Source organism: Schistocerca americana, chromosome 4 (assembly GCF_021461395.2).
Source record: "Schistocerca americana isolate TAMUIC-IGC-003095 chromosome 4, iqSchAmer2.1, whole genome shotgun sequence".
NCBI classification, from domain to species: domain Eukaryota; kingdom Metazoa; phylum Arthropoda; class Insecta; order Orthoptera; family Acrididae; genus Schistocerca; species Schistocerca americana.
The window spans coordinates 19,040,513-19,067,389 of record NC_060122.1 but is presented as its reverse complement, the minus strand read 5'-3'; the positions used below and the strand labels follow the sequence as shown (position 1 = coordinate 19,067,389).

At 45.0% G+C, this 26,877-nt stretch overlaps 1 protein-coding gene across 8 annotated transcripts in view; it reads right to left on the bottom strand.

Annotated features, from left to right (window-relative positions):
- The window catches only part of LOC124612405 (ribosome-binding protein 1), a 351,088-nt gene that overhangs the window by 79,820 nt on the left and 244,391 nt on the right, over positions 1-26,877 (bottom strand). For 7 of the 8 annotated variants that reach the window (XM_047140591.1, XM_047140592.1, XM_047140593.1 and 4 more), the window contains 2 exons: positions 1,715-1,810; positions 1,027-1,119 (listed from right to left, as the gene is read on the bottom strand). In XM_047140591.1, coding sequence (XP_046996547.1) covers positions 1,027-1,119; positions 1,715-1,810 — 189 coding nt within the window. The remainder of the gene's footprint in view (positions 1-1,026; positions 1,120-1,714; positions 1,811-26,877) is intronic. The other variant, XM_047140597.1, reaches the window with a different exon arrangement.

Genomic DNA, 26,877 nt, shown 5'->3' with positions numbered 1-26,877 from the left:
ACCAAATGACTGTAAAGGGACAGAATTATTAATACTAATGAAAGCTTGAGAGAACGAATGCGCAGTGAAAATTAACTGTGATTAACACATTATTTTGTACATTTTAATATAACTTCTAGTTACTCGAAGGACAGTAGTGAAATTGATTCACTGTCAGATTTAAGTGGTGTACCTCTGTCCATGGCATGACCCAGTGTCTAAAGTATTGTTTTCAAATGTTTCCTTCTTTTTGCTTTATTAGGTAATTTTTTATTTTGCAGTGTTAAGTGTGTATGATGGAATACATTTCTTATGGATGTAATTCATCATTAACTCTGTAACTACGATATCTATATATGCAGCACTGTCATTATTACTACAGCTGTCAACACCATCAACATCCCAGATCTTGCCATTAATGGCAGAAGGAGACATCATCAATCTATAAGACAAAGCAGTGTGCAGTGCATGCATAACTGTAGGTTACGCGAACTTGCAAAATAGTGCATTTGAGCCAGCAACACTGTCCTCTTGCCATTATCAGTTATTTTAATTGGGTCATAGCTTTCGAACATTTAGTCTTTCTCCAGCTTTAACTGTGTACATACTTGCAAATGATGTGTTTGTGAGTGTCCAACGAGCAGCCACGGGTAAAAATTATTGTAGCTTGCTTCACCTCAAGTTCTGTGAGCCATGTTACTCACAAGTGCATTCATTGTTGCGAACACATAACAGTGTCATCCACAGAGAGCCAGAGTACCCTTTCTGCTTTCCAAATAGACCAGCAGCAGGTGGCTTGTGTTGAGTGGGCCATACACCACATGTGGGAAATGGGCCCGTGCCTTGTCTTTTTTGGCATTATACTTTTGTAGTAATAAGAGAATGGCATGTCTTCGAAAGACAGCCAATCAATGTTTATAAAGGTTTGATCTTGTTCAGATTAATGAGAGTATTTCTAATTACTCTGCTACTGCTAGATAATTAGTCTTTTCCTTTGTGAGAAACCATGTATCAGTTTCAGAAAGTTATTAGAGTATGTTACATTACCTCATCACCATCTATTTTTATGCTGGGAAAAATTCGTTGGAGAAGCAACCTAGTTGTTGTTTGCTGCTGCAAACATATCTCAGAGGCCATTTCCTGAAACAGGTTTATCATTATAAATTAAACCTAAGGCTGAAGTTTGAATTATTAAACATAAATTACTACTTTTCATTAGCAACTGCACTCTAACAAAGGAACAACATTTGTGTTGCAATGCCTTAATTCTTGTTATGAACCTCTGTCATACATAATTGAAGGACAGTATGATTTAATACAAAAATCACAACTGAAACTTCCCTGATTTTTGAAGACTTCACCATCAAATAATACAATGCAAACCACTACACACCTTTTAAGGAATTCCTGCAATGTCTACATGTCTCAATAGTTTTTTAAGGTGCTATCACTAATATATAAACTGCTACAATGTAATAATTTACTTGTACAGCTTATATATATAAAAACCATCACCATTAGTGTTGGAAGCATCTCAATGACAACTGAAGTACATGCTGTCCATGAAACAAATTACTGATATATTTAACTTGTGACTATGAAACACACTACACAAATGTTGCAGTTTGAAAGCTACTAAGTAAACAAAGAGTACATGCCTCATGCAAACTATACATGCGAACAATTCAATTTAGCAACCGATCACAAACGAATCATGCTAAATGAAACCACTTACATTGTCTAGATTTTGTGAGTCTTTCACTTTGGATTGCAGGGATTTTTCCATTGCTGAGAGGGCTTCCATTGCTTTCCAGTTCTTTTTTCGTAACTCCTACGATGACAAAAGGACAGCATATTAGGAGAATCCATAGGAATATAAAAATATCACTATAAACTTGTTAATTTGGTGAGTGGACATCATCCCACAGAACGGTCAATTAAATTTTGATTTTCTGAAGAAATGTAAGTAGAAAAATGAAAAGGGGAATGGAAAGTGTTCGAGATCATTTTTAATACACATTAATTAAGTGAATTTATGGCTCTTTTTGGGTGGGATTTTGTAATGAATTTATCTTATAAATTGAAAATGACCTTTTTCATGACCAAATGTTGACCACCTACTATGGATTCTCCTTTAGTTATACCTATGAAGTTAGTAGCAAGGCATGCAACAAGAAATAAATATTGAAAAAATCTAAGTAGTTTTAAATTTTTTGCTATAATACCACAGTTGTCATGCAATAACCTGGAAAGTAAAATAATGAATACACTAGGACCAACTGAAATGGGTAAGAGTGTTTCCACAGACACCAAAGACTACACCAATTTACCACAGAGATTGCAAAGTCTCTCCCCACAGGTCAGCACATCAAGTTGGCACCCAACTTTGAGCAATACACGTTTTCTTTCAGATTTCTTGGTAGATTTGCTATAGTTCTAGAGTTCTCTGTATAAAATTTGAGTAGTTCTGCAGAATTTTGTGAAAAAACAATACTGCTTGATAAAAAGTCAAAATTGTACGAAACTGACAAATTTGCAAATAAATAAAAAAAATAAAATGAAACAAAAAATAAATGATCACAATTCTGAACAGCCCCCTAAGAGTATTACAGAAAGCCCAAGTGCCTTTTTTTGTGCAGATAAAATTTTATGAGATAAATGCAATAGTGGAGGACCCTTTTTCACTACTTGTTAAGTTTGTACACGACTTTCGAGAAATACACATTTTTTTCAAGCTCTTGGCAGACAGGCTATGTTTCTACAGTTCACTGTACTAAATTTGAATAGTTCTGTAGAATTTCACAAGACAGAAGGATGGATATATTGGTATGTGTGCAACACCCACATGAAAACCAGTCTGAGCTGAGAGTCGGTAAAATACACTACACATGAGTGTAAAACGGCACAGAAACTAAAAGTACCAAAATGCAGAAAGCTAAGTGTGTATCCACATGGAAGCACGAAATGACATATCATGCCAATATTAAAACATTAATTAAACATGAAGAAAGTGGTAGGAGGAGTTAAAACAATATAGCAGATGGATGTGGCTGGCTGGAAAAAAAAAGAAGAAGACGACCATTATGGATATGGATAGCTGAGGAGTCATTATTAGAGATGGCCAGATTAATTCATCTTTGGGAACTAGTTCACTGGTGATTATTCATTTTTCAGAGCTGTTCATTTTTACTTTTTTACCATGTGTGTTATATGGATTTTAGATAAAATTCCAGAAAAAATATTGAATACACACAAATATTACTTCTATATCTAAAAACAAAGATGCTGTAACTTACCAAACGAAAGCGTTGGTATGTTGATAGACACAATAAAAAACACACAAACACACACATTTCAAGCTTTCGCAACCCAAGGTTGCTTCATCAGGAAAGAGGGAATGAGAGGGAAAGACTAAAGGATGTGGGTTTTAAGGGAGAGGGTAAGGAGTCATTCCAATCCCGGGAGCAGAAAGACTTACCTTAGGGGGAAAAAAAGGACAGGCATACACTCGCGCACACACACACATATCCATCCGCACATATACAGACACAGGCAGACATATGTAAATGCAAAGACGTTGGGCAGAGATGTCAGTCAAGGCGGAAGTACAGAGGCAAAGATGTTGTTGAATGACAGGTGAGGTACAAGCGGCAGCAACTTGAACTTAGTGGAGGTTGAGGCCTGGTGGGTAACGGGAAGAGAGAATATATTGAAGGGCAAGTTCCCATCTCCGGAGTTCTGATAGGGTGGTGTCAGTGGGAAGTATCCAGATAACCCTGACGGTGTAACACTGTGCCAAGATGTGCTGGCCGTGCACCAAGGCATGTTTAGCCACAGGGTTTTTTTTTTTTTTTTTTTTTTTTTTTTTTTTTGTGGTTTTCGGGCGCACAACTTCAATGGTCATTAGCGCCCTGACTACTCTAAAAATGCACTGCGAGGCACAAGTTGACAACAACAACTAAAAGGGAAAACACAATAAAAGACAGACTGACAGGCATAGGATTAAAAAACATCATCAAATGTCCTTAGCGAGGTGTGTCAAATTGATAAAACAAAGAACACGAGCAGCTGCTCGTGGGTCATCCGCTAAAATGGCATCGAAAGTATTAGGCAGGTTAAGATCGAGGCGCAGTGTGTTAAGATCAGGACAGGACATTAAAATGTGTCTAACCGTCAGCAAGTGCCCACATGGGCAGAACGGCGCCGGCGCAGCCGTCAGCAGATGGCGATGGCTGAACCGGCAGTGTCCAATTCTTAACCTTGCTAAAACGACCTCCTCCCGCCGAGAAGGGCGTGAGGACGACGTCCAAGCCACGGGAAGAGGTTTTAAGGCCCGAAGCTTGTTGTCGGTAAGTGCAGCCCAATCGGCATGCCACAGCGACACAACGCGCCGACAAATGACCCTGCTAAAATCGGACGAAGGGACACAACAAGAAGCTGTCCGAGGCTGGAGGACCGCAGCCTTGGCCGCGGCATCTGCAGCTTCGTTCCCAGGGATACCGACATGGCCAGGAACCCACATAAAGCTAACCGGCGTACCGACGTCCACCAGCTGCTGAAGAGAGCGTTGGATCCGGTGTACGAAAGGGTGAACCGGGTACGGATCACTGAGGCTCTGGATGGCGCTCAGGGAATCTGAGCAGATGACATAAGCAGAATGTCGGTGGCGGCAGATGTAAAGAACAGCCTGGTAGAGGGCAAAGAGCTCAGCTGTGAAGACCGAACAATGGCCATGGAGCCGGTATTGGAAACTTTGTGCCCCGACAATAAAGGAACACCCGACCCCTTCATTGGTCTTAGAGCCATCTGTATAAATGAAAGTCATGTTGTTGAACTTCGAACGAAGTTCCAAAAAACGGGAGTGGTAGACCGAACCGGGGGTGACCTCTTTTGGGAGCGAGCTGAGGTCGAGGTGAACGCGGACCTGAGCCTGGAGCCAAGGTGGCGTGCGGCTCTCGCCCACTCGAAAGGTTGCAGGGAGTGAAAAATGAAGGTGTTGAAGGAGGCGACGAAAGCGAAGTCCAGGGGGTAGCAAGGCAGAGACATACAACCCGTATTGAAGGTCAAGAGAGTCGTCAAAAAAGGAACGATAAGACGGATGGTCGGGCATTGACAGTAGCCGACAGGCATACCGACAAAGCAGTATATCGCGCCGGTAGGTGAGTGGCAATTCGCCAGCGTCAGCATGAAGACTCTCTACGGGACTGGTATAAAATGCTCCGATCGCAAGTCGTAAACCCCGATGTTGTATGGAGTTGAGGCGGCGTAAGATGGATGGCCGTGCAGAGGAGTATACGAAGCTCCCATAATCCAGCTTGGAGCGGACGATCGACCGATATAGACGAAGTAGGACGGTTCGATCCGCTCCCCACGACATACCACTGAGAACACGGAGGACATTTAAAGAACGGGTACAACGGGCGGCCAAATATGACACATGTGGAGACCAGCTAAGTTTCCTGTCAAAGGTAAGGCCTAAAAATTTGATTGTCTCCACGAGTGGGAGAGCGACAGGACCGAGTCGTAAGGACGGTGGGAGAAACTCTTTGTAGCGCCAGAAGTTAATACAGACCGTCTTCTCCGCAGAAAAACGGAAGCCATTGGCGACACTCCAGGAGTAAAGACGGTCAAGAGAACGCTGAAGACAGCGCTCCAGGACATGTGCACACTGCGCGCTGCAATAGATGGTAAAATCGTCCACGAAAAGGGAGCCTGATACATCAGCTGGGAGGCAATCCATTATTGGATTGATCGCGATGGCGAAGAGAGCGACGCTCAAAACTGAGCCCTGTGGCACCCCATTCTCCTGGCGAAAGGTGTCGGACAGGACAGAACCCACACGTACCCGAAACTGTCGATCCATTAAAAAGGAATGAATAAAAAGAGGGAGGCGACCGCGAAAGCCCCATGTATGCATGGTGCGGAGAATGCCCGCCCTCCAACAGGTGTCGTAAGCCTTCTCCAAATCAAAGAACACAGCCGCGGTCGGGCGCTTCCGCAAGAAGTTATTCATAATGAAGGTCGACAAGGTAACCAGATGGTCAACAGCAGAGCGGCGCCTTCGAAATCCACATTGTACATTGGTAAGTAGGCGTCGAGACTCGAGCAGCCAAACCAATCGAGAGTTAACCATTCGCTCCATCACTTTACAGACACAGCTGGTAAGCGAGATAGGTCGATAACTGGAAGGCAAGTGCTTGTCCTTCCCCGGCTTAGGAATCGGGACAACAATAGACTCGCGCCAGCATGCGGGAACATGTCCCTCAATCCAGATGCGATTGTATGTACGAAGAAGAAAACCTTTACCCGCAGGAGAAAGGTTCTTCAGCATCTGAATATGAATAGAATCAGGCCCTGGAGCGGAGGACCGTGATCGGCCAAGTGCGGTTTCGAGTTCCCGCATGGTGAATGGGGCATTATAACTTTCACAATTCGAGGAGCGGAAGTCAGGTGGCCTAGCCTCCTCTGCCTGTTTGCGGGGGAGGAAGGCAGGGTGGTAATGAGCGGAGCTCGAAACCTCGGCGAAAAAGCGGCCGAAGGCATTGGAGACAGCCTCAGGGGCCACAAGGACTTCATTCGCGACCTTCAAGCCAGAAACTGGGGAGTGGACCTTAGTGCCAGATAGCCGGCGCAGGCTACCCCAGACAACAGAAGAAGGAGTAGAACTGTTGAAGGTGCTTGTGAAAGCAGCCCAGCTGGCTTTCTTGCTTTCTTTAATAATACGACGACACTGAGCACGTAATCGTTTATAATTAATACAATTCGCCACTGTAGGGTGGCGCTTAAAGGTGCGTAAAGCACGTCGACGAGCACGTAAAGCGTCTCTACATGCTGCGGTCCACCAGGGGACCGGTACGCGACGTGGAGAAGAAGTAGGGTGAGGGATGGAATATTCAGCAGCAGCGAGAATGACTTCCGTGAGGTGTGCGACCTGACGATCGCAGCTTGTAAAGGTTTGATCCTGAAAGGTCGCCCTGGAAGAGAAGAGCCCCCAGTCTGCCTTGGAGATGGTCCAATTAGAGAAGCACGGAGATGGGGTATGCTGCAGGAGATGGATAACACACGGGAAGTGGTCGCTCGAATATGTATCAGAAAGTGCATACCACTCAAACCGGCGTGCAAGTTGGGGAGTACATATAGAGAGGTCTAAATGGGAATAGGTGTGAGATGTGTCCGAAAGAAAAGTAGGGGCGCCAGTATTGAGGCAGACAAGATCGAGCTGGTTGAAAAGGTCTGCTAACAAGGAGCCCCTCGGGCAGGATGCTGGAGAGCCCCAAAGGGGATGGTGGGCATTGAAGTCTCCAGTTAACAAAAATGGTGCAGGTAGCTGAGCAATAAGTTGCATCACGTCTGCCCTGGTAACGGCAGATGACGATGGAGTGTAAACGGTACAAAAGGAAAACGTAAAAGTGGGGAGAGTAATGCGGATGGCAACTGCCTGCAGGCCGGTGTACAACGTGATGGGATCGTAGTAAATATCATCCCGGACCAGCAACATAACCCCTCCATGAGCTGGGATACCTACCACAGGGGGTAGGTCAAAACGCACAGAGGTGTAGTGTGCCAAGGCAATTTGATCGCATGGGCGTAGCTTCGTTTCCTGGAGGGCTACGACAAGCGGACGGTGCAAGCGGAGCAGCAACTTCAAGTCCTCTCGGTTGGAGCGAATGCTGCGAATATTCCAGTGAATAAGTGCCATCGTAAGAAAAGAAAGATGAGAGAAGTGGTCACCTCGAAGGCCGCTTAGGGCCTGGCTTCGAGCGAGCACTGCCGCCGCTATCAGTAGGCGGACAGTCATCGTCCATTGGGTCTATAGGGTCATCGGCCATCTCGGGAGGATGGCCGAGAGGGGGAGCTTCCTCCGCCAGTGAACGGCCAGATGTACGGCGACCAGCGGTGCGGCCAGGCGAAACGGATGACGGCCTGGGGCGGCAGCCGCTGGGTGGCGCAAGAGAAGAAATGCGCCGTGGCGGGGAAGGAGAACTGTGCTTCCTATGCGCCTTTTTGGAAGGACGTGTAGTGGAAGTACCGGTCGAAGGCTGTGAGGTCGAGGTACGGAGGAAGTCTGCACGGGATGGTTCCTTCTTGAAGGCCCGTGCATCTGACTTCGGTGTCTTCGTTTTAGCAGAAGCTGAAGAAGGTGCTCGTGTCTGTGGGGTGATGGGAGGAAGAGGAGACGTCGACCGCGCGATCTTAGCACTGGCCGAACGGACGACCGTGGTGCTGAAGGTCAGATCGCATGTCTGGGTTGCTACCTCCCGGGTAGTCCGAGGAGAGGCGAGGACAGTACTGTATTTCCCCGCTGGGAGCAGCGTGGGCTTCCTACTAGCCAATAGCTTGCGAGCAGCCGAGGTGGACACTTTCTCTTTGACCCGAATTTCCTGGATACAGCGTTCTTCCTTATAGACAGGACAGTCGCGGGAGGATGCTGCATGGTCACCCTGACAGTTCACACAACGAGGAGACGGAGGTGGACAGTCACCCTCATGGGCATCCCTGCCACAGGTGACACATTTAGCCGCATTGGAACAAGACTGTCGAGTGTGATTGAAACGCTGACACTGGTAGCAGCGCGTAGGTGTCGGGATATATGGGCGAACAGAAATAACCTCGTAGCCCGCCTTGATGCGCGATGGCAGCTTAACACTATCGAAGGTCAAGAAAATTGTCCGGGTCGGTACAAGGTCATTGTTGACCTTTTTCATGACCCTATGGACAGCCGTCATGCCCTGCTCAGCGAGGAATGATTGAAGCTCCTCGTCAGTCAATCCGTCGAGGGAGCCAGTATAGACCACACCACGAGACGAATTCAAAGTTCGGTGGGCCTCCACCCGGACAGGGAAAGTGTACAGGAGGGTGGCCCGAAGCAGTTTTTGTGCCTGAAAGGCATTCTCAGTTTCCAGTAATAAGGTGCCGTTACGCAACCTGGTACAGGATTTGACAGATCCGGCGATGGCATCTACGCCCTTCTGAATAACGAAAGGGTTGACAGAGGAAAAATCCTTTCCGTCCTCAGTTCGAGAAACTACGAGGAACTGTGGGGCAGGCGGTAGTACTTTTGTCACTGTTGGCTGGTCACGTTTCCGTTTTTGGGTCGAAGTCGAAAGAGATGGAGTAGAATCCATTGCGGAGGAATCCCCCATGATTGCCAGCGTCTCCGATGGCGCGCTCCTTCCTTGTGGGGACCCTCTCAGAGGGCACTCCCGCCTTAGGTGAATGTTTACACCTCAGGTCACACCTCCCGAGAAACAGACGGAGGGACCAATCGGCATGGTCAGAAGGTATCAGCTCAGGCAATCACCCCTCCCCGGGCCTGGCCTTTACCAGGGGGTACGCGCGTGCCTTACATGTCTACCCAGGGCGGGGACTTACGCGTTACCCCGTCACCGGCTACGCGTGCGAACGCGTGGGTCGGCCTTCAGGCACGCACAGGGAGGAAGGAAGAAGAGGAAAAAGAAGAGAGAGAGGGAGAAAGAGGACAGACTGTCTCAAACGCCGAGGCGGAGACCAGAGAAGGCAAGGAGAAGAAGGCAATGAGAAAGCAAGGGGAAGAAGGCAATAAGAAGGCAAGGAGAAGAAGGCAATGAGAAGGCAAGGAGAAAAAGGCAATGAGAAGGCAAGGAGAAGGCAAGGGAAAGAGTAAGGAAGACAGTGAGGTGGAGAAGAGCAAAGAAAGGAACCAACAAAAGGAAGGAAGAAACGAGAAGTGAAAAACCAAAAAGACCACGATGATAGGTCGTGGAACCGTCCGTCTCCGGACGCAGGCGCTAACTACCCCCGTGAGGGGGATGGACTCCTTTTAGTCGCCTCTGACGACAGGCAGGAATACCGCGGGCCTATTCTAATCCCCGGACCCGCAGGGGGGAGCCACAGGGTGATCCTCATTACCAACAAACACTGTCTGCCTGTGTCCGTTCATGCGAATGAACAGTTTGTTGCCGGTCATTCCCACATAGAAGGCTTCACAGTGTAGGCATGTCAGTTGCTAAATCACGTGGGTGCTTTCACACGTGGCTCTGCCTTTGATAGTGTACACCTTCCGGGTTAGACTGGAGTAGGTGGTGGTGGTGGGAGGGTGCATGGGACAGGTCTTACACAGGGGGAGGTTACAAGGGTAGGAGCCAGAGGGTAGGGAAGGTGGTTTGGAGATTTCATAGGGATGAACCAACAGGTTACGAAGGTTAGGTGGACGGCAGAAAGACACTCTTGGTGGAGTGGGGAGAATTTAATGAAGGATGAATCTCACTTCAGGGCAGGATTTGAGGAAGTCGTATCCCTGCTGGAGAGCCACATTCAGAGTGTGATCCAGTCCCAGAAAGTATCCTGTCACAAGTGGGGCACTTTTGCTTCACACATTTGTCCACATCAAACCCACCAACAAGCAACAGTGCCTCCATTTTGACAGCTGCCACCCATTCCATATCAAACAGTCGCTTCCCTACAGCTTAGGTCTTCATGGTAAATTAATCTGCTCCAGTCCTGAATCCCTGAACCATTACACCAAGAACCTGAAAACAGCTTTCGCATCCCGCAACTACCATCCTGACCTGGTACAGAAGCCAATAGCTAGAGCCACTTCCTCATCCCCTCAAACCCAGAACCTCCCACAGAAGAACCCCAAAACTGCCCCACTTGTGACAGGATACTTCCCGGCTTCAACTGTGAGTTGATTCCGGGGGAGACTATTTTGAATAAAACAGTAGTTTTTTGAACACAATCCATTATTTATTTTTCACAGCCACAGTCCTAATGGAACTGAGACACATTGTGTGTGAGGGAAACAAATAGAGTACAATATTATAGAATGAGATGAAGTACATGAAGGTGAGATATGAGATACAATACTGCTATAAGAATTTGACGGAGCACTGAAAGACTCAAATTGAAGTGGAAGTGCCTGGCATATGGACAATGGAAGAAATGTGGGTTTTAAGGAGCTAATGTAGGAATTTTGTGTGTGACCATTTTGTAAACAGCCAAATAAATCTGACAATGCTGGAGTACATTGCTATTGCATTTACCATGTAGCAGCACTTGTAGTGTATGCACAAGTCACATTATTTCTGAGCGTTCAGCAGCACATTGAACTCGGCACACTCAACATTGACATTCAAAAGCATGGTCCATGTGCCGAAGGCTTAAGTGTTAGGAAGTCTTTTCTGGAAGTATCTGTCTGGAGTCAAGCTTTGTATGGAAGTGAAACGTGGCCAATACACTGTTCAGACAAGAAGAGAGTAGAAGCGCTTGAAATCTCTTGCTACAGAAAAATGCTGAACATTAGATGGGTAGATCAAGTACATAATGGGGAGGTATTTAATCTGACTGGGGAAGAAAGTAATTTATGACACAGCTTGTAATTTATGACACAGCTTGACACAAAGAAGGAATTGATTAATAGGATATATGCTGAGGCATCAAGGAATCCTGAGTTTGGTAATGGAAGATAGTGTGGGAGGAGAAACTTCTAAGGGAGACCATTGCTTGGCTACATTTAGCAGTGTACGTTGCACTAGTTACGCAGATATGAAGAGGCTCACACAGAATAAACTATAGTGGAGAGTTGCATCAAATCAGTCTTTACTTTCAAAAAAATGTGTATGTATTTATTTCAAGCACACTGTTAGAACTGAACCATGCTGAAACTGTAAATTAATTTCTTTGTTTAATGTGGCAGCATAAATAATATGTTTACCCCTTAAACCCCTTTTCAGACTAAAAAGAAAAGATTGATACAACAGTGCTACTAAACATACAATATCAGAAATTGAAATTTTTAATTATTTATATTGTTTTATCACTCTCAGGCAGTTTTATCTCTAGATATCGCATCTGTAGGCGGTAGCTGGGAAAATAGTTGTCAGCAGCTACTGGTTGTTTAATCGTACGAGGGAAATTAAACACCTCCAGCAGACTGAAAAAACTGGTGAGAAAACTGACAGCAAATCCAGCTATGACAACCCTGTGAAGCAAGTAGTGGTTAAAATACATGGTTTCAAAATGGAACAAGTTCAGCACGAACAGAAGTAATGGAAAATGACCCAGCTATTTCAAGAACTAAGATTGGGTACACTGAATATACAGACATTTGGAGGGAAGGTGGAGTAAGTGGTGAACTTAATGAATATCTCTACAAAGTTCTGAAAACACTCGTTGCCCTTGCAAAACTCCAATCGCACGTCCTGTTTCTAAAATATTATCTGGCATGTAGTATCCCATCTAAAGGGCTTACAACTAAAACTGGTCTCTCAAGCTGTCAATCATATTACCCCAAGAACCTTCATCTTTTCCAATTCCATTAGTCCTCGGCATCACCCATCTGGTCCTCCATAATAATATAATCCAACCTCAAACCATACTTGAAAGCCTCTACTCCTTTTGCAAAATCCTTTTACTCTGTAGCCACAATTTCCTGAATGCCATCACTGCAATAGAAACTCTCTAATTGGAACAGCACACCTGAGGAAAAGTGCTCCAGCTGAGATAAAGCCTACCACTATGATCCAACGCCTTATCAACCCCTCACAGCTTCCCGACTGTGCCTTGCTGACTCATTCTGCCTTCCACATTTCCAAAAGCTTCCTCCACCATGGTCCTCAACACCAATATCATAACACCACTGTCAATGTTCCTGCCAAAACTCTGATCCTTATAGAAGGATCAGTACTTTCTAAAGACATCACATTTAGCCCCAAACCGAAGTTTAACCATGCTGGACTTGAAAACAAGCTCATTTCCTTTGCTCATTCTCTGCAGTGGAAAAATTTCTTCAACACACATTCCAGTGACAATAGCCAGCCACAGCCCCATACACAACATTGTTTAAAATAGGTCCAACCTCCTCCCTTTCCACTCAGCCACCACCTGGCAATCTTTCAGGAATTCCTTACTTCTAACCTGGCCTTTCCTAAATCCCTTCCCAGTGAGTCCAGCTCCTGTGGAATGCGTAGCTGCCCATAACCTGAAAACCAATCCAGATTATATTCACAGTCCTTAGAACCTGTTCCACAAATCCAACATAAGCTCTAGCAACTCTTCAAGACCTTAGGTCTGTCCATAAACCTGACAGCTTAATCCATATCCCTCTGAGCACCAGGAACCGCCACATCCTCCTACCTCCTTGCTACTCCTCAAACTCCGCAAACCTAACCCCATAGGTCCCCCTGTTGATTATCCCATTGTGGCTGGTCACAATGTTCCCACAGGTTTTGTTTGTTTTTCTTTTAGCAAGCACAAACAACTGGGGTCACAAGTGCCCAAGTCAAAACTACAGAACACAAAGACAAAGAGCAAACTGACGTAAGAGAAGACATCTAAAAACAAGGATGTGGAGAAAGAAACCATACAGAAACAGAGGTCCAGAACTAAAAATTAAATGGCCTATGCCATATTGCTCAGAATGATAAAAAATAAAATGCACTCAACAGCCTGCGCAACATTTGCTAAAACAGCTGATGACTTAGACAGCAAACCCAAGTGGGAACGTAAACGGTTTAAAAAAAAAAAAAAAATGGGCATTCCATCAGAAAGTGGCAGACAGTTAAAACTTGGGTGCAATGTGTACAAAGTGGTGGGGGAGCACCACTTAACACATGATGGTGCCTAAAAAGGCGGTGCCCAATAGGAACCTAGTTAAAATGACCTCCTCCCTGCGGGAAGGCTGAGAGGAGGTCATCCAAGCTGATGTGAGAGTCTTAATAAGCCAAAGCTTATTCCCATCAAGGGAGGACCAATGGCAATGCCAAAGTGACACCACCTCCTGAAAGTCAGCAACACAGAGATCACTGGAAGGAATATAGGAACTAGTGGGCTGAGGTACAAGCCTTGGCAGCACCAACATTTCCTGGCAGACCTACATCAGCAGGAACCCACATGACCATCACAGTGGCTCCATCAAGAGTGAGCAAGTGACAGCTTTCCTGCACCCGTTGCACAAAGGGGTGGAGGGTGTAAAGCACACATAGACTTTGAAGGGTGCCAAGAGAGTCTGAATAGATGACAAAACTGAAAAGCCTGTGTCGCTGGATGTACTCCGTGGCCTGATACAGGGCGAAGAGCTTGGCTGTGAATACTGAGCAGTGTGCCAGAAGCTGATATCAAAAAACTTTGGCACCAATGACGAAGGCACACCCGACACCACTGTCAGTCCGAGAGCCATCAGTGTACACATAGGAACTATTGCAAAGTTCCATGTGAAGGTCGTGAAACTGAAAGCGATAGACCGAGGCTTGAGGTAGTGTCCTTAGGAAGCGAATGAAGGCAAAGATTAAAGCCAAGGTGGTGAACGGTTCACACCCACCAGAAAAGATGCAGATAGTGTGAAGTTAAGCTGCCGGAGCAATTGCCGAAAGTGGACTCCGGGAGGTAACAGCGAAGACGGATATGCCCCTTTCTGGCGATCAAAGGAATCATCGAAGGAGATATAGGTGGGTGGCCAGGCATGGCAGACAAATGCCATGCATACCTGCTGAGGAGAAAGTCAGTAGGACAGTGGTAGTTCAGTAGCTTTAGTGTACAGACTCTCAACCGGGCAAGTATAAAAGGTGCAAGTGGCCAAACAGATGCCACGATGGTGGAGAGTGTTGAGACGGCATGAAAAGGATGGACCTGCAGATGCATAAACAAAGCACCCATAGTCTAGTTTCGAAGAAAGTACCACTGAGGACACGTTGCACATTGAGGGACTGCGTATAGCTGGCTGCCAGGTAAGACACATGGGAGGACCAAGAGTGTTTTCTATCAAGCATGAGCCCCAGGAATTTCACAGTTTCAACGACGCCCAAGATGTAAAGATGGTTGGGAGAAACCAACTGCGACACCAGAAATTCATACAGATGGTTTTGTCAGTGGAAAAATGAAGATGTCACTCAGTGAGACAGGTCCATCGAGAATTGCAATAGACGGCAATATCGTCAACAAAAAGGGAGCCGGAGATGCACGGCAGGAGACAGGCCATTTTAAGGTTAATGGCAATAGCAAAGAGGACAACGCTCAGGACGGAACCACATGTGTAAAGAGTACAGAGGATACCAGTTCTCCAGCAGGTGTCGTAGGCCTTCTCCAAATCGAAAAACATGCCACAGTCTGGGATTTCCGCAGAAAACCATTCATGGCATGGGTTGTCAAAGTGATGAGATGCTCAACTGCAGAACACCGTGCACAAAATCCACACTGTGCAGTCCGTTAGTAAACTTTGAGATTCGAGCCACCAGACCAGTTGGGCAAAAATCATATGTTCCATCACCTTGCAAACACAGTTAGTAAGAGAAATGGGGCGGTACCTAGAAGGAAAGTTTCTGTCCTTACCAGCCTTAGGTATGGGTATGACTGTGGCTTCATGCCAACATCTACGAAATGTGCCCTCTGCCCAGATGCAGTTGTACGTGTTAAGAACAAAGTGCTTGCCCACAAGAGAAAGGCGCTGCAACATCTGAATGTAAATAGCGTCTGGCCCTGGGGCAGAGGATCGGGATGAACTGAGACCAAGATCTATCTCCCTCATAGTGAAGGCGGCATTGCAGCACTCACGATTCTGAGAAGAAAAGGGTATTGCCTGAGCTGCTTCCACTCATTTTCAATGGAGGAAGGCAGGGTCATAGTGGGAAGAGCTCAAAATTTCCACAAAATGGTGCTCCAAGGTGTTGGAGATAGCAATAGGGTCGACGATGACATTGTCTGCTACTGTCAGGCCGGAAATTGGTGAATGGATCAGACAGCCATCTGAGGTTGACCCACACGACAGAGAAGGGTGGAGCTGTTAAAAGAACTAGTGAATGAAATCCAGCTAGCTTTTTTGCTATTCCAAAGAATGCCATGACACTCTGCATGCACCTGTTTATAATGAATGCAGTTTGCCATCGTAGGATGACAATTAAAAATGTGGAGAGCACATCTCCGCAAGCAAATTACGTCACGGCATGCCTCAGTCCACCAAGGGACTGGGACACGACGTGGTAAAGAGGCAGTGCGAGGAATGGAACGTTTGTGAGATATTCCACCTGGTCATCACAATGGGAGAAAATTTGTTCTTTGAAGACCGCCAGGGAGGAGTAAAGCTGCCAGTCAGCCTTAGTAAGCTGCCATTTCGGTGTGCACACAGGTGAGTAGGAGTTAGCAAACAGATAGGACATGGGATATGGTCACTTGAGTAGCTGTCAGGAAGAATGGACCTCTTAAGATGATGAGCAAGCTGGGCAGTGCAGAAGGTTAGGTCCAAATGGGACTAGGTATGTGAGGAGTCAGAAAGAAATGTGGGAACTTCAGTGTTAAGGAAGAAGAGGTTGATCTGATTAAGAAGATCAGCCAAGAGGGCACCTCTCTGACAAGTTCTAGGAAAACCCCAAAGGGGATGGAGTGCATTAAAGCCACCGAGTAGCAGAAATGGGGGAGGTAGCTGCCCAATAAGCTGAAGGATGTCTGCCCTGCTGACATCAAATCACGGACGGACATATATGATACAGTGGGATAAAGTCAGGTGAGAAAGGAAAAGACAAATTGCGACAGCTTGTGATGGGTAGTCAGGGAGATGGGCTGACTATGAACGTCATGCCATATGAGCAGCCTGATGCCCCCACGGGGGAAGGTCAAAACATATCAGGAAGAAATGTGAAATCTCACAGCGGTCATGAGGACCCAACTTTGTTTCCTGAAGGCAGAGTACAAGGGGAAGTTGTGATGCTACAAGCAGCCATAAATCCTTTTTGTGGGACTGAAGGCCACGAACATTCCATTGGAGGAGAGTCATTATACGGAAGAAAGGAAAGAATGGCAGCCAAGTGACAGCCAACAAAGACTCGCTGCTAACAGGACACAGAAGCAGAAGGATCCTACTCCAAGAGGTCCACAGAAGCAGAAGGATCCTACTCCAAGAGGTCCACAGAAGCAGCAGCTTGCTTGTGGTGTTGCTCTGTGGAGTCCTAAGCAGAAAACCATTTGGTGCTGCTCACCAGCAACTGGGAGGCCGGCTGGGCTAACGCATGTGGCGACACTGTTGAAGAGGACCTTCGAGAAGTCGAAGGAGAAGACTGTTTCCCTTTGCTGGACTTCTTTGAGCCTTTCCGGTTAGCAGAGGAAGACTCTGATGTTTGTTGGCTGGAGGGACATAGAAGTCTCCAAGGGGGTACTCCTCCTGTCCTTTCCGGCCTACCGGTTGTGTAGCTGGTGGCTTGGCCCCTTGAGGTGAGAGTTTGATGCTTGTTGCACAGCTGGGCGAGGGGATGGCCATGCTACCTTGACATTGGGCGATTTCATAACATCAGAGCTGAATTTGGGGTCGCATGTCTATGTGGCCATCTTCTTCATGGAGCGAGGGGTTACAAGAACAGAACTATAGTGCCAGATGGGAGGGGTAAGGCACTTTTTCATTTATCTGGATCTCTGGGACAGCCCGCTCATCAAGGTACACGAGACAATCCTGAGAGGAGGTGGCATGGCCGCCACTGCAGTTGATACAGCAGGGAGAAGTAGGCGGACAATCGCCCTCGGGCGCATTCCTACCACAGGTTACACATTTGACTGGGTGTTGACAAGACGTTCTAGTGTGGTTGAAACAATGACACTGGAAGCAGTGCATCAGGTTCAGAACATACAGTCGAACTGTGATAATTTCATAGCCTGCTTTGATCTTGGATGGAAGTACCACTCTATCGAAGGTGAGAAAAAGAGTGCAGGTGGGCATCATGGAGGAATCTACCTTTTTCATTACATGATGGACAGCAATGACACCCTGATCAGATATGTCTGATTGGATTTCAGCCTCTGTCAGACATTCGAGCAACCTAGCGTAAATAACACCATGGCAAGAATTCAGAGTTCTACGGGCCTCGACAGGAACAGAATAGCCGTGAAGCAAGGCGACAAGCAGTTGTCGTGCTTGAGAATCAGAAGTAGTCTCCAAAGGCAAAGTTCCACTGTGTAAACAAGCACACGACTTCGCAGGACTGGCATTTGCAACAACACCTTTCTGAATAATAAACAGATTTACTGTTGCGAAGGACAGACCGTCTTCAGTTGGTGAAACCTTCATGAAACCATGAGGAACTGTGGTGCAGCTAGAAGGGTCTCTGAATCATTAGCCTCATTTCGTTTACATTTTGTAGAGATTGACTGTAAAGATGATTGGCTCATTGCAAGAATATCCCCCATGAGTGCCAACATATCCAATGGCATGCTGCTTCCAAATGGGGGCCCCCTTCATAAGGAGCCGAACCCACCTCAGGTGACTGTTCGCACCTCCCAAACATATGACAGAGGGACCAACTGGCAATTAGGGAAAGTATCAGCTCAGGCAATCACCCCTCCCTGGGTCTGGCCTGTACCAGGGGGTGTGTGCGAATCTTACCTATCGACCCAGGGCTGGCAGTTATGCGTTATCCAGTCACCTGTTTCACATCAGACACGTGGGCCGGCCTTCAGGAGCACATAGGGAGGAAGAAGAAAAAGAGGAACCTCAAACACCAAAGCGGAGAAATGATATGAGAAGGGAAACAAAGAAAGGAACAGGGAACGAAAAACAATGGTGAGGCTGTTCTTATGTCAGCGACTGACAAAGTGGAACTTTCCCAGTAACACTCCAGACATGTTCCTCAAGAGAGGGGAAAAAGAATATCAAGAGGATAGACATAGAGCACAGAAGGGAAAAGATGCTGCGAAGGCTGGGACTCTGTGGCAGCCAAGCATGAACCCGCCACAGAGTGGCGAGCTCCTGGGGGCCACAGGCTTTCGTGACCAATACCTCCGAACTATTGTCCATAACCTCCCATCCTATGTTCAATACACTGTTCACTTCCTTCACTCCTCCTCCACAATTCCTATACTGTTAGCACCAGACTCCTTATCTATCACTACAGATGCGACATCCTTGTACACCAACCCATGATAATACCTTTCCCAATATCCTACTGGCACCAAACCCACCACCTCTTGCCTAAACCTTCAAGCCAGCCACATACTGAACCACAATTATGTCACTATCAAAGGCCAAATCTATAAACAAATTCGTGGAATTGCCATGGCACCAACCTATGCCAACATATTTTTGAATCATCTGGTGGAATCCTTCCTACCTAGTCAACACCTAAAACTGCTTGTCTGGCTCAGGGTCACTGATGACATTTTCATGATCTTTACTCATAGCAGTCGTGACCTTTGCTCTTTCCCCCGTAACCTCAGTTCCTATTCCCAACTCCGCTTCACTTGGTCATTCTCAACTAAATGAGCCACCTTGCTAGATGTCTATCTCCCTCTCTCAGCTGCCTCCATGAATATGTCTGCTCATATCAATTGCACCAACCACCAACAGTACTTTCACTTCAACAGCTGTCACCCATTGCATGTCAAAAACTATCTCCCTTGCATCCTCTTCACCCTTGGACATCATATCGGCGGCGTTGAACTATATTGATAACCTCAGCAAAGCCTTTACTGAAAGAAAATTTTCTACCCAGCTCACCCATAAAAAATCTCCCATACCATCTCCTCCTCTGACACTAACAACCTTGTTAACTAGCCACTGACCAGCTCTCTCTGACAACTCAATATCATCCTCACTATGAAAACCTGAATCACATACTTCACCAGGGTTTCATCTGCCACTCTCCCTGACCCAAGATGAGGGATCTCCTACCCAAATCCTACACACATCATATTAAGTAAAGTGTGTATCAAAAACAATCATCTAATTAAAAAAAATCATAACTACTATGTCATTTGAAATGTGTGTGTGTGAACAATGTACTGTTATAAAGGGCAAACTCTGGAGTTTTAGATGGTTTGCACTAGGTAACAGCACTGTATGCCCACTTCAGGTCTAGTAAAAATGGTGTTGGGTCAAAAGAAGGTGTTTTGTATTCTATGTTTTTTGTTTGTGTAAAGGCAAATCGACGGGCCATCCCTCAGTGTCTGACACAGACACCGAACGCAAGGAGTCCGCAGAAATCTGTTCGCCGCACAGCTCGGTGTGCCCCTGATGTCCATATGGCCCATGTTGCTTCGACATTTACATATGAAACCAACAAAATTCAGATACTAAAAGCTCTTCATGAAGGTGACAAACACAACAATGTGTGGAGTTCTATAATTTCATTCCTGGCAAAATGGAGGCTGAGAGTTTTCTTTCACGCTTAGTGTTTAATGACGAGGCAACATTCCATTTAAATGAAAAGATGAACCATCATAATGTGAGAATACAGTGTATGGAACAACCACATGAAGTTGTACAAAATGAGGGGGATTCTCCAAAATTTAATGTGTGTTGTGCAGTTTCATGGGAAAAGGTGTAGGGTCCATTTCGCTTTGCCAAGAACATTGTTACAAGGAAGCACATATCTCAATATGCTTGGGAACACAGTAGGAGACTGATTTGAATGACTTCAGTTACCAACAGGATGGGGCACCACCACACTGGCATCTGGAAGTGTGGGAATTTTTAAATCGAAGGATTATTGAAAGATGGATCGGTTGCACTGGACCAAATAATTCAGTCTTACATTACTGGCCTCCAAGGTCACCAGATGTGACCGTAGGAGATTAATTCTTGTGAGGGTTTATAAAAGGCTCTGTTTATGTGCCTCTGTTACCAGCAACCATGAATGAACTAAGACATCGCATGACAGTGGCTGTGGAAACTGTAACTCATGATATGCTCACTGCAGTGTGGGAACAATTTGAATACCACACTGACATGTGCAGTGTATCTCAAGGGGGGCGAATACCTACGAAAAGATATATAAAAAAAAAAACTTTTTGAGTTTCCCGTTCATCAAAAAACAAACTTCATTGTTTATGTTTCTTAGTTTCAGGAATATAGTCGGACCAAATCTGATGATTCTCTTTGATACACCCTTATAGTGTTCCACCACCCACCCTACCTACAGAATATCCTAGTCCATCCCTATTGCAATCCTGCACCCCATGGCTAATTCATCTATGATCAACCCAGGCACAAGACCAATCCCATACAATCCACCTGCCCCCCCGCCCCTCCCCCCACCTCCACCACCTCTTCCTCCTCCTCCTCCTCCTCCTCCTCCTCCAGTCCAATCACAGACGTCTCCTACAAATAACAGGTAGGGCTACATGTGAACGCATTCATCAGCTTCACTACGATTACTGTAAAGCAATCTATGTGGTCAAAACCATACAGGTGGTAATTCTCACTCCATCATATCCTACACTCTCACAGTTTCCCTTGCCTGAATCTCCATTAGCACCACTTTACCTTACCTTTTCCCTTCTCTCTTCTGTCCACACCCCTCCTTCCCTCTCCAGATGACTTACAGCCTTCTCCTCCCATCTTCATACCTACCCATGCGGGCATTCTCCCCCCCCCCCCCCCCCCCCACCTTCACCAGCCCTGCCCCCAGCCAATTCCTTTTGTGTTGTGCAGCCACTGAGCCATCAGTCAAAGATCTGCCTCTTTCCCTGTACCTCGTCCTTGCGTATAAACCTGCCTCCTCTCCCAGCCAACTGCTTTCAATAACTAATCATCAAGAATTAGTCTCGCCATGGCCAAGGGGATGGACATTTGTGTGTGTGTGTGTGTGTGTGTGTGTGTGTGTGTGTGTGTGTGTGTACTTTTCCTAGCAAAAGAACAAGAACTCTAAAGCTACTGCGAATATTGTTTCCTGTCACTTGTTTCTATGTTCCACACATCAATCCCCTATTAGGAGGTAAGATATTCTATAACTGTAAGAAATAAAGTGGAAGAGCATAAAGGAAGGAATTGAAGAATGGATAAAGGCTGTACTGTATGTGAGCAATACATAGAGGGTTGTATATTCCTAGAGTCATCATTTAAAGCCAGTTCTTTAAACTTTGTTAATAGACTTTCTTGGGACAATTTACATCTATTCAAGAAACTTCCCATTCAGTTCCTTCAATATCTCTGTTACACACTCCCTTGAATCAAACAAACCCATGACCACTCGTGCCAGCCTTCTCTGCTGCTGCTGCTGCTGCTGCCTTCAGTCTGGACACTGGTTTGATGCAGCTCTCCATGCTACTCTATCCTGTATGAGCCTCTTCACCTCCTATAGCAAGTTGAAAAATATCCTTCCCTCTCTCCTCCATACCCATTCTGTGTTACCACAGATGACATGTCACTGATCTCATTTGTACTAAGATTGCAGGTTCCTCATTTACCTCTACCATATTTCCACTGGGTTTTGGTTACACTTCAAAATATTATTCTACCTTTTGCTGAGGACCTGTACATTTTCTTCTTTATTGGTTATCCTGACATTTTCCACTGTGCCTCTGTTCCTAATCTTAACCATTCCAAAGAGCACCTTCTTAATCTCCTCACTGTTCTTTTTCATTGATGTTGTCCACATTCCTATCTCCCCTGCTGCCACTCTTAGGCACCTTCTCTGTGTGTTCCCGTCCTGCTGCTTCTGTTCTCTCTTGATACCAAGTCTAGAATGCTTTGTTTGCCTTTCCAACTTCCTCCTTTACTCCGTTATTCCACTAGGATGTTTCTTTTTACATTTTCTCACTGCTGGTTGTGCCATACACTTTTTATGCTGCTCCTACTATTTTTCCCCCCATTACTCCTTTACTGATTTCATTTCATCCCTTTCTACATTGTTCTGTACTGTTCCCTGAAATTATTTTGTGTTTCTCTTTTTTCAACTCCTACACTCTTATCTTTCCTTTCTGTCTTTCTGCCTCCTTTTCCTCTTTACTACTCCAACTGTCACTACGATGACAATGATGGCTATCAATGGCTTTTGGATGTATTACATTGACATCTGTGACTATTCTCTTTGTGTCCTTCTCACATATTACACTACATGATCAAAAGTATCCGGACACCTGGCTGAAAATGACTTAAAAGTTTGTGGTGTCCTCCATCGGTAATGCTGGAATTTAGTAAGGTGTCGGCGCACCCTTAGCCTTGATGACAGCCTCTACTCTCGCAGGCATACATTCAGTCAGATGCTGGAAGGTTTCTTGAGAAATGGCAGTCCATTCTTCACAGAGTGCTGCACTGAGGAGAGGTACTGATGTCAATCAGTGAGGCCTGGCATGAAGTCGGTGTTCCAAAACATCGCAAAGGTGTTTTACAGGATTCAGCTCAGGACTCTGTGCAGGCTAGTCCATTACAGGGATGTTATTGTCGTGTAACCACTCCAACACAGGCCGTGCATTATGAACAGGTGCTCGATCATGTTGAAAGATGCAATTTCCATTACCGGGTGGCTCTTCAACCGTCGGAACATCAATGTAGGTCTGTGCTGTGATAGCGCCATGCAAAACAACAAGGGGTGCAAGCCCCCTCCATGAAACACACGACCACACCATAACACCACCGCCTCCGAATTTTACTGTTGGCACTACACACACTGGCATATGACGTTCATCAGGCATTCACCATACCCACACCCTACCATCAGGTTGCCTGATTGTGTACCGTGATTTGTCACTCCACACAATGTTTTTCCACTTTTCGATCGTCCAGTGTTTACACTCTTTACACCAAGGGAGGTGTCATTTGGCATTTAGTGGCATGATGTGTGGCTTATGAGCATCCGATCGACCATGAAATCCAAGTTTTCTCACCTTTCGTGCAACTGTCATAGTACTTGCAGTGGATCCTGATGCAGTTTGGAATTCATGTGTGATAGTCTGGATAGTTGTCTGCCTATTACACATTATGACCCTCATCAACTGTTGGCGTTCTCTGTTAGTCAACAGACGAGGTTGGCCTGTACACTTTTGTGCTATACATGTCCCTTCATGTTTCCATTTCACTATCACATCAGAAACAGTAGACCTAGGGATGTTAATAAGTGTAGAAATCTCACATACAGATGTACGACACAAGTGACACCCAGTCACCAGGCGTTGCTGACTGCTAGCCCGTTTCTTTTAAAAAAGTTTTAACAAAGTTCATCCTTCCTCATTTCTCCTTCCACTCCAAACACCTCATCATACCCTGCTCTTTAGTTGCCCACATATGCATGTAGATATCCCATTATCATTATCTTCTGTCTGGTTAGTTGTCTGCATCTTCTCTTCAGTTTTCATCCTCCTCAGCAGAATATCTAACTTGTTGCATTTACTTCAGAGTTTCCCTTTCCCTTTCACTTTCATTCAGACCTTCATCATACTTTCACTTATTCCCTTCACCTTCTCTTTTAACCGTCCTCTCTCAACTACTGACATTTCACATCTTCCTTCCCCCTCATCCCACTCCAGTACAGTGTGGTAAAATTAGTTTCATTTGTGGAAGGTGTGGTAAGACATCCTGTGAAACGTTACTAAATACCTTCTCTGATACCTACTTAAAAGAGATAGTTAAGAACTGTACTCATGATGGAAATACATTGGATCTAATGGCAATATATAGACCTGACCTCTTTGAGGATGTCCACATCAAAAAAGGTATCAAAACAAGCAATGGATAGATATGAACCCAGTAGAGCAGTTCATAATGGGAGGGAACCTCCATGATATACAGTTACTGTAAAGAAACTTATAAAGAAACAGATTACTGCATAATAGGTGTAAATCAAAGTGTAGGGCTATAAATAGAGAGATGCTGAATGAACCACATTTGACTGTCAAGAGAGGAATGCATGAAGCCTTTGGTGACTACTGTAGCAGAATATTGTCAGATGAACTTTCAGAAAACCCAAAGAAATTATGGTGGCACCAAAGTTAATGTCCAGTCCCTAGCGAATGATACAGGAACTGAAATTACAGTTAGCAAAGCAAAAGTGGAAATGGTTAACTCTGTTTTCAAATGTTCTTGTACAAAGGAAATCTCATGAAAATTGCCCTAATCTGATTCTTGTACCACTGAAAATATGAGCGAAATAAGTGTTAGCTGAAATCTTTCAAATTTAACAAAGCTCCAGGGCCGATGGAATCCCTGTCAGATTCTATACTGAATTTGCGGCTAAGTTAGCCTTTCTTCCAGCTATAATCTATCACAGATTCCTTGAACAAAAAATTGTTCCCAGTCCCCGGAAAAAAGCATGGGTCACACCTATCTACAAGAAAAGTAGTAGAAGTGCTCCACAAAACTACCGACCAATATCCTCAACATCGATTTTTTGTAGAATCTTAGAACATATTCTGAGCTTAAAGGTAATGAGGTATCTTTATCAGAATGAATTTCTCAATGCCAACCATCATGGATTCCGAAAACATCAATCATGTGAAACCCAACTTGCACTTTTCTCACACAACAGACTGAAAGCTTTGGATTGAGGGAATCAGGTAGATACAGTATTCCTCAATGTCTGTGAAGCATTTGACTTAGTACAACACTTGTACGTAGTGTCAAAAGTATGATCATATGGGGTACCATTTGAAATTTTTTGCCTGGATTGAGAACATTTTGGTAGAGGACACATCATGTTATCTAGGTTAGACAGTCATAGATGTAACTTCAGGTGTGCCCCAGGAAATTGTGTTGGGACTCGTGCTATGTATTAATGACCTTGGGGACAATATAAATAGTAACATCAGGCTTTTTGCAGGTGACACAGTAATCTATAATGAAGTACTATCAGAAAGAAGCTGTATTAATATTCAGCCAGATCTTGATAAGATTTCAAAGTAGTGCAAAGATTGGCAATTTGCTATATATGTCCAGAAATCTAAAACTGTGCTCTTCGCAAAACAAAAAACAGAGTCCTATGACTGCAATATCAATGAGTCTTAGTTAGACTTGGCCAACTCACACAAATATCTGGGTGTAACACTTTTTAGGGATATGAAATGGAATGATCACATAAGCTCAGTCATGGATGAAGTAGATGGTAGACTTCGGTTTATTGGAATGATACTGGGGAAGTGCAATCAGTCTTCAAACAAGATTGCTTACAAATAACTTGCATAGCCGGTAATAAGAAATTGGTCAAGGGTATGGGACCTGTACTGAATAGGACTAACAGGGGAGAACGGAATGCAGTTGAATTAAATCACGTGCTGCTGAGGGAAACAAGAAACTTAAAGTACTAGATGAGTTTTGATACATGGGGAGCAAAATAACTGATGATGGACGAAACAGAGAGAATATAAAATGTAGACTCACAATGGCAAGAAAAGCATTTCTAAAGAAGAGAAGTTTGTTGACATCGATTGTGATTTAAGTGTTGAGTAATCTATTCTGAAGGTATTTGTAAGGAGTGTTGCCATGTTTGGAAGTGAAATGCGGACAATATACAATTTAGAGAAAAAGAGACTAGAAACTTTCAAAATGTGGTGCTACAGAAGAATGTTGAAGATTAGATGGGTCTATCACGTAACCAATGGGGAGGTACTGAATTGAATTGGAAAGACAAGAAATTTGTGGCACAACTTGACCAAAAGAAGAGATCAGTTGATAGAACATGTTCCGAGACATCAAGAGATGACCAATTTGCTATTGGAGGGAGTGCGGAGGGTAAAAATCATAGAGGGAGACCAAGGGATGAATACAGTAAGCAGATTCAGAAGGATGTATGTTGCAGTAGCTATTCAGAGTGTGATATTTCTGACAGCCATCAAATTCAGATACAAGCAGCTCTTCTGAGAGCAGTTGAGAAGGCAGCAGTGGCAAGATGACAATGTGGTGTGGGGTACCAGTGACAGACGATTTGTTAGGTAAGGGTATAGTGAGAAAGATCATCTAAATTGTTGCCCTTCTTCACAACTGGATGCCGTATTCGGTAGTTGCTTGCCAAAATGACAATCTTCTGTTTAATATTAGACAAACTAAACAGCATATTTGCTTGCATTTCAAATTAAAGCATCTCTCAGCAGTGTGCTATTGTTGCATTTTTTTCACAAGTGTTTATAACCAAAACAATAATAAACAACTGCTAAACGAAAAGGCAGATGAAGTGCTTTGGTGATCTTCGGATCGTGCCTAACTTGGATGGCGGGCAAAGTGGTTCAGCTGTAAGATTA